This window comes from Eucyclogobius newberryi, unplaced genomic scaffold (assembly GCF_026437365.1).
Source record: "Eucyclogobius newberryi isolate DKJ021-1_F unplaced genomic scaffold, fEucNew1.0.hap1 SCAF_1, whole genome shotgun sequence".
Taxonomy (NCBI): domain Eukaryota; kingdom Metazoa; phylum Chordata; class Actinopteri; order Gobiiformes; family Gobiidae; genus Eucyclogobius; species Eucyclogobius newberryi.
In genome coordinates this window covers 12641619-12653724 of record NW_027315723.1, presented here as the reverse complement: position 1 = coordinate 12653724, position 12106 = coordinate 12641619, and the positions used below count along the sequence as shown (strand labels likewise).

Here is a 12106-nt window from a genome sequence, read left to right as displayed (position 1 = left end):
CTACTACATGGTTGCTAAGTTAGTTACAGAATTTCCCACAGTGATGTCAATTTATAAACTTACAAAATTGTTGAACATGGATCAAATTTGTAACATTTTTTTATTATTATTTATCTTTACTTGGTTTTAATGAAATGTACATACACATCTACATATTGTCCTGATATACACTTGGTTTGGTCCTGGTTTAGTTGAGGTTTAGTCCAGGATTCAGCCCAATTTTGATGTGACTGTAGCTTAGAGCAGTACAAACAGAAATACAGCAGTAGATACTTTATTTCTTTACTACTTCACTTTAATAGTCTTTGTGCGTGTTTTATTTTACTTTGAACTACAAGTTGGCTGCTTGATGTATATCTATAACTCTACTTCTTCGGTGTTTCAGTCATCTTTTCTATTTTGTACCTCGGGGTGATGCTGTCCCACAACATGACAGTGTTTCACAGAACTGTCACTGATGCTTGTTGACATCCAAAAAGCGTATTTGCCTTCAGGACACAGACTTCATTATGTAAAGACTAAATAGGCAGTAAATGAAAGATAATTTGAGTTAAACGCCGTCATTCTAAATCCCACATTATTCCGTGTTGCCAGCTTTAGCCAAACAAAAGAACAAATTAAAGGCAGTGCAAATGAATGAAGCTAATTTAAAGTCTTTAGTTTATATACATGGGGAATTATGAGCACAGCAAAGAAGGCAATTGAGTTTGAGTCAAAGAAGGTCAATATTTTTGGCTCTATAAATTCATTTGACTAGAAAACATTATACTTTTTCTTCAACTAAAGTAAGACTTAAATAATGGAACAAACAAATGACACTTATATCTAAATAAATATATATTATGACACATCTTTTTAAGTTTGTAACGTTTTCTACAGAGGGTCCACCACCGGCTTGTCTCCGTGGGGATGTTATTTGCCTTGAGTGGCATTAAATTTACCCCAAGACGAGCCTAACCCAAGTTACAGGTCAGATCTGTGTGGAGGTGAGCCTTCCCACATCACCCACTGCTGTTTAGCAATAAAACTCTTGTAACTGAATAAATATGAAATAGAGGAATTTAATGCCATATTGTGGAACATTCCAGTCCAAGCAATAACATGAAGAGTATTTGAGTGTGTGTGTGTGTGTGTGTGTGATTGTGTGTGCGTGTGTGTGTGTGTGTGTGTGTGTGTGTGCGTGTGCGTGTGTGTGTGTGTGTGTGTGTGCGTGTGTGTGCGTGTGTGTGCGAGTGTATATGTGTGTATATGTGTGTATATGTGTGTATATGTGTGTGTGGTGTGTGTACATGTGTTGTGACTGTGATATTGTCTGAAGGCCGGATGTTTTTAGGTAAGATGGTAGTAAGCACTTTGTAACATTTTATGTATGAAAAGCACAATATAATTACATTGGGCCCCTTAAAGCATTTACCCAATGACTAATTAAAAGAATAGTAACCCTATATATAAATTGTACCCTCTGTAGACTTGTATTTACTGCTTTATCTGCCCCTTGTGGCTGAAACTGGTACTTGCAGCCCTATCTTGCAATGATACACCTTGAATTAGAATTAGAACAATCATACAATTGTTTAATACAATTGTTTAATACTTTTTCTTTTCTTTTTTTTCAATTAAATGTTTTTAATTTTTCAAATTCGCAAACATATAAAAACAAACCTAGAGAACGAGAACAAGACCAGAGACAAAAGACAGACCAAACTATGTAGGGGGAAAAAAAGAGAAATCATGACGCATAGAACCCAAAGAAAATCTCCCATTTTGCCCACAGTTTGTCGAATTTGTCTATTTTCAAATTAAGTCCGAAAGTAATCCTTTCCATTTTACAAATGTCCAAAGTAATGTCTGTCCAGTCCCTGATTGTTGGTGCAATTTGTGTCATCCATTTTTTGTGAGGGCCTTTTTTTCTCCAACAGTTTTTATTCACATTTCCCTGTGAATAATGGGCACATTCTTCCAACAAAACTCTCTCCAAACATGTGACTTTGTGGTCCTCCACAGGGATCTACAAACATTTCTCACTGTTTGTCAAATCAGTTGTCAAATCATCACCACTCTCTCCCTCCAACTTATTTTTAATTTATTTAGTAGAGTGGCTGTGCAGATCAGAAATGCATTGATATAATTTAGCTATTTCCCTTCAAAGTTCCGATGTATAAGCCCTGATAAACATCTCAGTCAGAGGCCTACAATGACCATTACTCTCTTTTTTTTCCTGCAAAAACAATATTCATTTGAAAATTGGACTACAGTTCTCAAGTTGTCCTGCTAATTCACTATATTTTGACATGAACAATAAAGTTACATCTCTATCTTGCTATTGTAAGTACAGATGTATGAATATTATTCATTTTCCCCCAGCAAAGTCCTAGTGCTGATTAGTTTGATGCCGTCTTGCAAATGGAAAAACCAACCAACCATTTTATTGCCTGTAATTTGACATCCGTGATCATCTTACATAACTGATTACATCTGGAGAAGTGAGAAGAATCTATTGTCGCCGTAATAGTTGGAAAGAAAATACCGCATGCCAATTGTAGACGAGGCATTTGGCAACACAACTGCTGACAAAATTTAATTAAATCATAATGTGCCTTGTTCTTTTGTCAACAAATGGATAACTTAAATAACTAGAGCACAACACATTACATGGCAAATGGATTGATAAATTGATGATAAATTGATTGTTGTTCACCCGTCTTGCCCAAGCGTAAAGGTGAATGTGTTTGTTAGTTAACAGTGGTATTTAGAAAAGTGTAACTGATTAAAGGGTTAGAGGCTTTGTCAAACTTAGAACACACACTATCCAAGTTATTCAATGCATCAATGTCAAGATTATTAAGTTAATAATTGTGATACTAAATAATCATAAAAAATACTAATCATGACGATTTTAGAACCAAAAACTTTGACTTCCCATTGGAGTTATTGAAAAGGAGCTGAAATGAGAGATGAACAGTATCCGAGTGAAGATATTTTATTACAATGGGGCTGAAACAAATCAATTTATCAATTAATCGCAACTAATCGATTATTGAAATACCTGTCAACTAATTTTCTAATCAAATAACCATTAACTAGGCTATACAAAGAGAGGAGAGGTTTTATGTTTTGTAATTGTGACAAAATGACAAAGGAATGAATCACCTATTTTGTCTGGAAGTACACTTGATTAAGATGTCCTCAAGCAACATCAATTTAGCTTTATCTTGGGGGGATGAGAGAAGGGAGGACATGCAGTACATTGTCGGGATTTGAACTCACGACACTGCGGCCGTGAGAGTGAGATGCAGGGAGTCATAACGTTGAGTTAAGTGAGTAAACGCAGAGCAGCAACAGGTCTTTGGACTGTGCACTACATGACTGAATAAAAGCTCCTTTAAAATGTTACTGTTGTAAAGAGTCACGTTGTAAAGTCAAAAACTTTAGCCGCTTACCTTGGCTTGTTCAGGTGAAAGAGCAATAGTTTCCCATCTGCGGCAAAAAGCTAAATAATCAATGTGTGATTAAGACTAGTCCATAAATATTGCCGTGTCGCGCAGGTTTGCTCAGTCGTTATGAGATAAATCATAAATCCACCGCAATTTTTTGTGACGTCACAATTGTATGTGGGCACATGAACGCCATCTGGTGACGCAATTGTGTAATCACAGGTAGAAAACAAGGCAAAAAGAAACGTGTCTTCACTCTAAGCCAGGGGTGTCCAAACTTTTTTCACCAAGGGCCGCATTTTGAAACTTAAACCGGGCAGAGGGCCACAAACAACTTGACAATGTCGAATTTGTTGAATGACAAAGTGAATCATTTGAAATTTTGCATTTGATGTAATTGCGATGAGCCTCTACACCTTTAATTATACCTGGAACATTAATATTAGGTTGGTACAACATCAATATGCCTGAATTTTCCCAATTTCACAGTAAAAAGTACTAGTTTTTGTTGTTTCGGCCGACATAGCAGGGAGCTGGAGGGCCAACAAAAATTGGTCTGAGGGCCGCATTTGGCCCCCGGGCCCTAGTTTGGACATGCCTGCTCTAAGCGCTGAGTGGCAGATAATCAGTTAACCATGAGCACCCCTAGTGGAGAGGAAAAGATGTAAATAAAGATCAATAAAAAGTCAGCTCACCCTTCACAATAATCTGGGAATCCCACCGAGGCAACTGCTGTTGTGATTTTGGGCGTTACAAAAATAAATTGAAGTGAATTGAGAGGGAAAATCACACAGCAGTAGGAATATTACATATATTACATACAATATGACGTCCACGTGCCAATATGAAAGGATAATCTGCATTTTTCAGTTCCAGTAGTCATAATGATTTGGTTGAAGACTTGACATTTAATTCTAAGATTGCGTCTTTATGTTGCTATGCTAAAGGATGCTATGCCCCCTGTTGCTATGCCATTACAATCACCTAAATGTCCCAGATATGTCACACAAGGCTGTTTCTTCTACACGCAGACGCCTGTGTTGTTTCCGCTCTAATATTATCCCAGCTGCATTAACATTTCATGCCTTCTACTAAGGTTTGTCATCTGCATCTCATCAAATTTTCAGCCTTAATTACCAAAAGCTAGACAACCGGGGGATCCCCTTATCCGCGAGGTGAGCGAGGAGACTTAACACAGAAAGTCGGAGCGAAAATCAATTCCCGCTAGGTTTTTGTGGATAAATATTGCTTCTTGGTGATTTGCGACGTGCCCGGGACAGAAATGAGCAGGTCTAATGATGTGCAGATTAGTACTCCCACACGGCGGAGTGGCATCTTAGCCGTTTAAACTTGCTGGCTAACTTATGTAGGGAGATATGTTATGGCTTTACAAAAATGCAATCCTCCTTTCTTCCCTCTTCAAAACAACAGCTGTCTGCAACGTCTAAGGACCATAGTGGCTGTTGTATGCTAATTTTATACACACATTTCCAAAAGCAAATTGACCATAAGCCGATGATGAAATTAGGGAGCCAAGATTGATTGAAGGCTGATCTGAATAATTATAATCTGGGTTTTTGTAAAGATTGAACGTATTTATATATGATGCAAACCACCAAATATATTTGATATGGGTTTTATGCATGAATGCTTGAATTGAAACCTGGTATGTTCTGAAATGCATGTGAGTCTTGCTTTAGTTTATCCAATATTGTATTTTTAGACATTAAAACCAATGTGCAATGTGATTAATCATATTTTAAAAGTATTGACAGCACTACAAAAAATGCATACTCCGAAACAAATTGATTCTTGACTTTTATTTGAGTTTTCTTTTTAAGTATCAAAGCTGAAAAAATCCCATAAATTGGACAAAATTAGACTTTTTCTGAAATATTTTTCAAATGGCCTCGATTCAAATCTGAGCTAGTGCAAAATCACACGGTAAAATGAAATAAACTATCATTTTGTATTTTTATTACCTCTGAAGTATTGAAAACCACATTGAGCCTTTTAGAATCTAAGTTGAAAGTTAAAGGTCTGTATAGAAAAGGGTGATGGAGAGGCTGAGGTGGCTGATAGTTTTGCTGCTTCTGCTTAAGTAGTCCAAGCTAACTTCAAATTACTTTGCTCTTTTCTTTTGGGGGGTGGGGGGAATTACAAGAAAAGCTAGCTTGTTGTTACATAATTGCAGCCTGACGCTTTGACTAAGGCCACGGAGCCGGCTGCACCTTGGACAATTGCCAGTTAATTGCGGTGTTGACATTTAAAAGCATCGCTTTTAAGGGCAATTTGGAGTCCATCCCAAACAGTGGTTTAGCTCTGAGAGGAGGAGGAGGAGGAGGAGGAGGAGGAGGAGGAGGACGGGTGGAGACGGAGGGAGGGAAATTGAGTCGAGGGAAGCTTGATTGATGTAGGATTGTGTGAACTTTGAACATATAAAGACCTCTTCTCTACTACTCTCACTAGGGTTCCCAGTGTTGGTTTGATTGTTTCAAAGTGAATCTATGTGCAAATCCAAAAAGACATTCTCTGCATCCTTGCTGTATTTATAGAGGATTCCACGACAAAATGATACGTATATACTGAACCAGTCAATGCTAAAAGAAGATCAATACTTGACACTGATTTCCCGAGGTAACAACAGTAAAGTAAATACCAAGATGGAACAAAGTTGTACCTGTCATGAATAACTGAGGGGGAAAAGGGTGTAGTAGAGAGTAAATTTAGATGATATTGTGAATTTTGTTTTGAAATAGGGCAGGGCGGTGTTGACAAAAATGAATATCTCTGTTTTTTTGTAGTAACTTGATAATGATATTAAGATATTGTCATTCCAACAGACGAGTTAAAACATATCTTTAAACATATAAGTTGAGGTTGAATTATCAAATGTCTAAAATGATTCACAAACATTCCAAAATATCTCCTTTTGCCTTTTTATTCAAAAATGTACCTCCTAACTTTCATTTACAGGTTCAATCTGCTCATTTTGTAGCATTTCTTCTTACAAGCGATATACTCTATACTCAAATTGCATATCTCTATATACTCTCCACCCCTATTGTGAAGATATGCAAAATCTGAACATATAGTACATCATGTATAGGGGAAAATGCTGAAAATAGAAGTGATTTAAAATAAAAATGAAAAATATTTATGTTGTAAACTTTCAAATAAATAAATTCTGCACTTTTGCGTTTTTTCTGATAATTCTCCTGTCTTTTATTTTGTAGACATTTCTGTTAGAGTGACATAATTTGGACTGAATACAAAATTAATATAAATGTTATTTTCCATTAGTGACATGAGATTCATATTCTATCTATTTTTAATTATTAAAATTATTATTACTGAGCTGCAAATACACAATGCAATAGAGCTTATTCTTCGTTGGAGGGCTGCCCAATATGGCTGCATCCGTTTCCCTGTATCACAATGTCTACACTATTCAGTATTTCAGAAGTACGTATATCCAACCTCAATCACAACCTATTTGTGGAAAACCTTGAAGCAAATGATGATAAACGCAAACATACACAACATCAACACATCTTATAATTCCTCATGTTTTATGCACTCACACCTACAACATGTCTATTCAAACCTGTATTCTCTTCTCATCTGACGGAGCACCTGAGCACCCCACACACACATCACACCCCTACATCACCCTGACTTTGATGTCGCCGGCTGCATTTCTTTGAACGGCCCAAAAACAAAAGCAAAACCTTCTTTCATCACTTTTGTGGCATGTTGAGAGGGTCAAGTCTCCAAGGGGGGGTTAGCCTGGTGGTCGGCGTTTGATTAGTGGACCTCCTATGTGAGGAACTCGAGCGCAGCCGTATGTGCTCCACCAAAAGGCAGCGTTTTGATTGCACCCCCAAAAAATCACTCCAGAAATACACCAGCTTGTAATCAGCAGAAGGTTTGGGCGGCAGTGAAAAAGCAACCCCCCATGTAGAAGCTCATGTGTGAGTGATGGTTGTGCCTTAAAGTTTGTAGTCACTATATGTATCGTTTCCTCCTTAAACACATTTACCCGGCCGTTTGGCTCATGCAGGTTTGACTAATCCTCCATATTTAGAGCTGAACATGCTCTGTTGCATCTTGTGACATCATCAAGTGGTAATCTATCCATCTACCCATTGGAAAAGTCAAATGAGAAGGAACATGCTGCATGTGACCAGCTCTTATTAAAGCAGACTATATGAATGATAAAGTGAATAAGTTAATAATGCATCTACAATAATATGTAAGTTAACAGCTTTTTACATTGATTTTTTTGAGTGTATGTTGAAATGAAATGACTTATTTTTGCTTCTAAAATTGTCAATTTTTTTTTTTCATTTGTGCAATTACACTGGGACCTGAATAATCATATTTATTGATTAAACAAATGATCTTGATATCCTTAATTCCTTCTCAAATTGTTTGAAGATGCATCTCTATAAATAAACTAGCAGCTATTGTTTTTTGCCTCATTTATACTCTTCACTCCTCTGCACCATGTATATATGAATTACTTTAACTCGATTTCTAGGCAGTTAGTAGTAAAAATGGAAAATAATATCATCATAGATGGGAAAAGGCAAATGCAATTGACCACATCCTGCAGAAATGATGTAATATGAATATCAAAACATAATTTGAGAGTGCACAGAGATTTACAACTATGGCTGTGCGAAAATATCGAAAAATCGATATATCGTGATACTAAATTTGGTGATACAATATAGATATTGTGGGCTGTTGTATCGATATATTGCCATTAGTAATTTTTGGTATAATTTTCCCAATTTTTTGTGACCGCAATACAATTTGGTGCTTGAAATAAAACATTTTTATGTAAAACAGTTGAGATTTGGACTGTTTTGATCCTTAAAATGGGAGTGTTTCATTTTGAGTTTTGTGCAGCTAGTGGTTTAACAAAGAAAGATGTTCAAATGTATGGGTTCTTTAAAAATAAGCATCCATCGTAGAATAAATTGAGCAATAAATGTATGCAAAATCGTGACATTATCATATCGTGAGCCGTGTATCGGATCATGAGGGACCGTGTGATTCCCAGCCCTATTTACAACAGCTTGGTGCAAAATGCAGAGGCTTATAAAAAGAATGAAATTAAAAATGGCAAATAGCAGGCCATCAAAATGCATAACCGTGAATGTGTACTTCAACTTGGCACATCCAACACTGAAGGGACAAGCACTGCATTCAACAATTCAAACGTTTTCTATGAGAAATGTACAAAAGAAAAAACCTTTCGACTGTTTTTGCAGATGAATCAATTGATTACAAGTGATACATGTAGGGTTTTAAAATGTCCCATAGACACTTTTCAGCAGTAAAAACACGTAAATTAAAATCCATAGCTTGCTACATCAAAATGCCACTGTGAAGAGGCAATGAACCTGTTTCTATTAAGCCATTTTGGATCAACATTGAGATGTACAATAGACAAAATGTAAAACTGGTACTAAGCAACTAAAAAAGACCTAATAGGTCTCCTTTAATTCTATACTGTGAAATTCCAAGCCAAGCAACACAAGCAGGTGGCCAACCCTCCACTAGAAAAGTTACATAATGCACCTTTATAACAGCATACCAAGCTCTCTAGACATAATCACAGCTGCATTATATAAAACTCAACCATTAAGTCTAAAAGGCATCAAGAGAAACGCCTGGGCCATATACTGTGTTTTATGATACACAGTCGAACCAAAATGCGACTACCAAACTCCATAGTGCGGCCATAACTAAGTTTCCTCCAGTGCCAGTGGTCCAGTGGTCCAGTGGTCGAGCGGTCCAGTGGTCGAGCAGTCCAGTGGTCCAGTGGTCCTATGGTCCTGTGGTCCAGTGGTCCAGTGGTCGAGCAGTCCAGTGGTCCAGTGGTCCTGTGGTCCAGTGGTCGAGCGGTCCAGTGGTCGAGCAGTCCAGTGGTCCAGTGGTCCTATGGTCCTGTGGTCCAGTGGTCCAGTGGTCGAGCAGTCCAGTGGTCCAGTGGTCGAGCAGTCCAGTGGTCCAGTGGTCCAGTGGTCGAGCAGTCCAGTGGTCCAGTGGTCCTATGGTCCTGTGGTCCAGTGGTCCAGTGGTCGAGCAGTCCAGTGGTCCAGTGGTCGAGCAGTCCAGTGGTCCAGTGGTCCAGTGGTCGAGCAGTCCAGTGGTCCAGTGGTCCTGTGGTCCAGTGGTCGAGCGGTCCAGTGGTCGAGCAGTCCAGTGGTCCAGTGGTCGAGCAGTCCAGTGGTCCAGTGGTCCAGTGGTCGAGCAGTCCAGTGGTCCAGTGGTCGAGCAGTCCAGAGGTCCTGGGGTCCAGTGGTCGAGCGGTCCAGTGGTCGAGCAGTCCAGTGGTCCAGTGGTCGAGCAGTCCAGTGGTCCAGTGGTCGAGCAGTCCAGTGGTCCAGTGGTCCAGTGGTCGAGCAGTCCTGTGGTCCAGTGGTCCAGTGGTCGAGCAGTCCTGTGGTCCAGTGGTCCAGTGGTCGAGCAGTCCAGTGGTCCTGTGGTCGAGCAGTCCTGTGGTCCAGTGGTCCAGTGGTCGAGCAGTCCAGTGGTCCTGTGGTCCGGTGGTCCTACCTCCTATGTCAGGGCGCAGCGTCTTGTCGTATTCCTTGAGCAGGTTGTTGAGTATATTCGTGGCGTCTGCTTGGTGAGACCTGGGGACTAACAGCTGATTGACAGCGGTGTCGTGCTGGTCTTCCTCGTCTTCGTCGCCATATTCCAGAAGATCACAACTGAGGAGCAGATATAATGGGTGGGCAATTTTGGGAGAGGTGGGATGTGTGACATGAGACAAAACAAGAATCAATGAGTCTTGCAGATGCAATTAAAGACTGCGCACTAATTAAAGTTTGCGTAAAACGTGCACTTATTTGTTGTTTTGAGAGATAGGGAGCATAAAGCAAGTGTTGGCAAAGTCTCTTAACGAGGACGCGCGCGGGGATACGTGGGGAAAGCCCCTCTAAAACCAGAACCCCCCCACCCCCCCGAATAACCCATGCAACTTTTAAAGCATCAATTTGCGCAAAGCGAGGAGACGTGCGCGCAATGGACTCACCGAGCTCCGCAGACGAGCAGGAGAGCGAGGAGGAGAGCGCGGATGCCCACAAACTTGACTGTCATTTTCCCATCAATGCGGATCACCTGTACCGACCGGAAAGGTGCAGGCGCGGAGACCCCCGGGAGCGCGGCGGTGGCGTCGCTGCGTTCGAGTGCCAAGACAATCCCGACTGTTTGCGGTGAACTTCTTCATCCGCCCACGCGCTCTGCCGCCTCTCCCGCGCCCGTCATGTGTGCCCGATGATGCAGGATGGATGAGGGGGACGGGGGGGGGGAACGGGGGGTAGACCCGGGTATGTTGTCCGTGGGAGCGGAGGATCAATGAGAGAAGTCGAACTGCGCTTTCTCTCTCTCTCTCTTTCTGCGCGTCTCTCTCAGTCTCTCATCACACACACCCCCCTCCGTGCGTGTGAGTCCCGTGCGCGTGAGTCCCGTGCGCGTGAGTCCCGTGCGCGTGAGTCCGTGCGCGCGGGGGTGAAGAGGGGTCTTTTTTCTTTTTTCTTGTGGTGACGCTGCTGCTCGGGAGCTTGTGAACCGCTGGTTAGATGATCGTCTTTGCGCGTGAGTCATCCAGCAGCGAGTGCGTGCACCTGGAGGAACTAAAGCCCGCTCAGTTTATCTGCTTATTTGTTTATTCTGGGAGGAATCTGATGCCAAATGCCCGAGCAGGAGAGTAGATACACTTTGCATTACGACGCAGCAGCCAATAAAGGACTCAAATGAGGTGTACGTCCGCCGATATTGAGTGGGCGGTGGCGCTAAAAATTCATTTGCGTGAGTTTGTTCGCAATAATAGCGTTTCAATGACAAAAAAAAATCACTAAATCAACTTTTTCTTTGAAAGAAATCTACATTTTTACAAAACTATTTTACATCATTAACACAGTGCAATTTATAATCAAGGTAGAGACCAATCAGGCGTGATTTAATGCATCTAATTAGCAAAACTATGTAGACTTCTTATATATCAGCGAGCATTTTACAGATAGCCACTTTCCTTTGTTTTAGTCTTGTCCCGCTCTCCGAACAAAGCCCATTACGCAGCAGCATTGTAAGTAAACGACCAGTGAATTAATTAGACAAAGGTTAGGTTTGTTTGGGCCGCATATTAAGGAAGGTTAATGTAGGGTTTGATGAAGGCGAAGAGGCCAAAGTCCACGCACAGGCTGCAGTGCCGTGGTGCGTGAAGACGACCCCGTGGACTTAACACGGCCTTTGGGAAACTCCAAAGTCCCAGTTTAGCTTTTGTTTACACTGGTATTTGGTATGTTTCTGACAATACTTACAACTAAGTACATCCACCAGCCTTTGGTCCCAGCAAAGCCCCCTCCAAATTAAGGAGGGGAAAGCACTCAAACAAATGAAGAGACATTACTGCCCTCTGGTGGAGAAGGATGTAACCACAGCGGCTTAGTCACATTTTCAATGCTTCTTTTTCTTCTTTTTTTCTCTAGTGAACGTGATTATGATATACTCAAATAAAAGCAATGTTTGAATTATAAGTGTTAAGGTTAATATTAACCTAATGCTTATTCTAATATTACTTAGACAGGCATTTCTTCACATCTTCATGATTATCGTATCTCTTTTTTTATTGAGACTATTAAAAATATATA

The 12106-nt window shown here is 40.4% G+C and overlaps 1 protein-coding gene across 1 annotated transcript in view; it reads right to left on the bottom strand.

The window, feature by feature from the left end:
* LOC140379787 (gamma-aminobutyric acid receptor subunit gamma-3-like) overlaps positions 1–10608 on the bottom strand; it is a 154101-nt gene extending 143493 nt beyond the window's left edge. Inside the window, exons 1-2 of the mRNA XM_072464311.1 lie at positions 10489–10608; positions 10008–10165 (exon numbers count right to left, since the gene is read on the bottom strand). Of these exons, the coding sequence (XP_072320412.1) occupies positions 10008–10165; positions 10489–10553 (223 nt within the window). The 5' untranslated portion in view covers positions 10554–10608. The remainder of the gene's footprint in view (positions 1–10007; positions 10166–10488) is intronic.
* Between the last annotated feature and the right edge of the window lie 1498 nt (positions 10609–12106).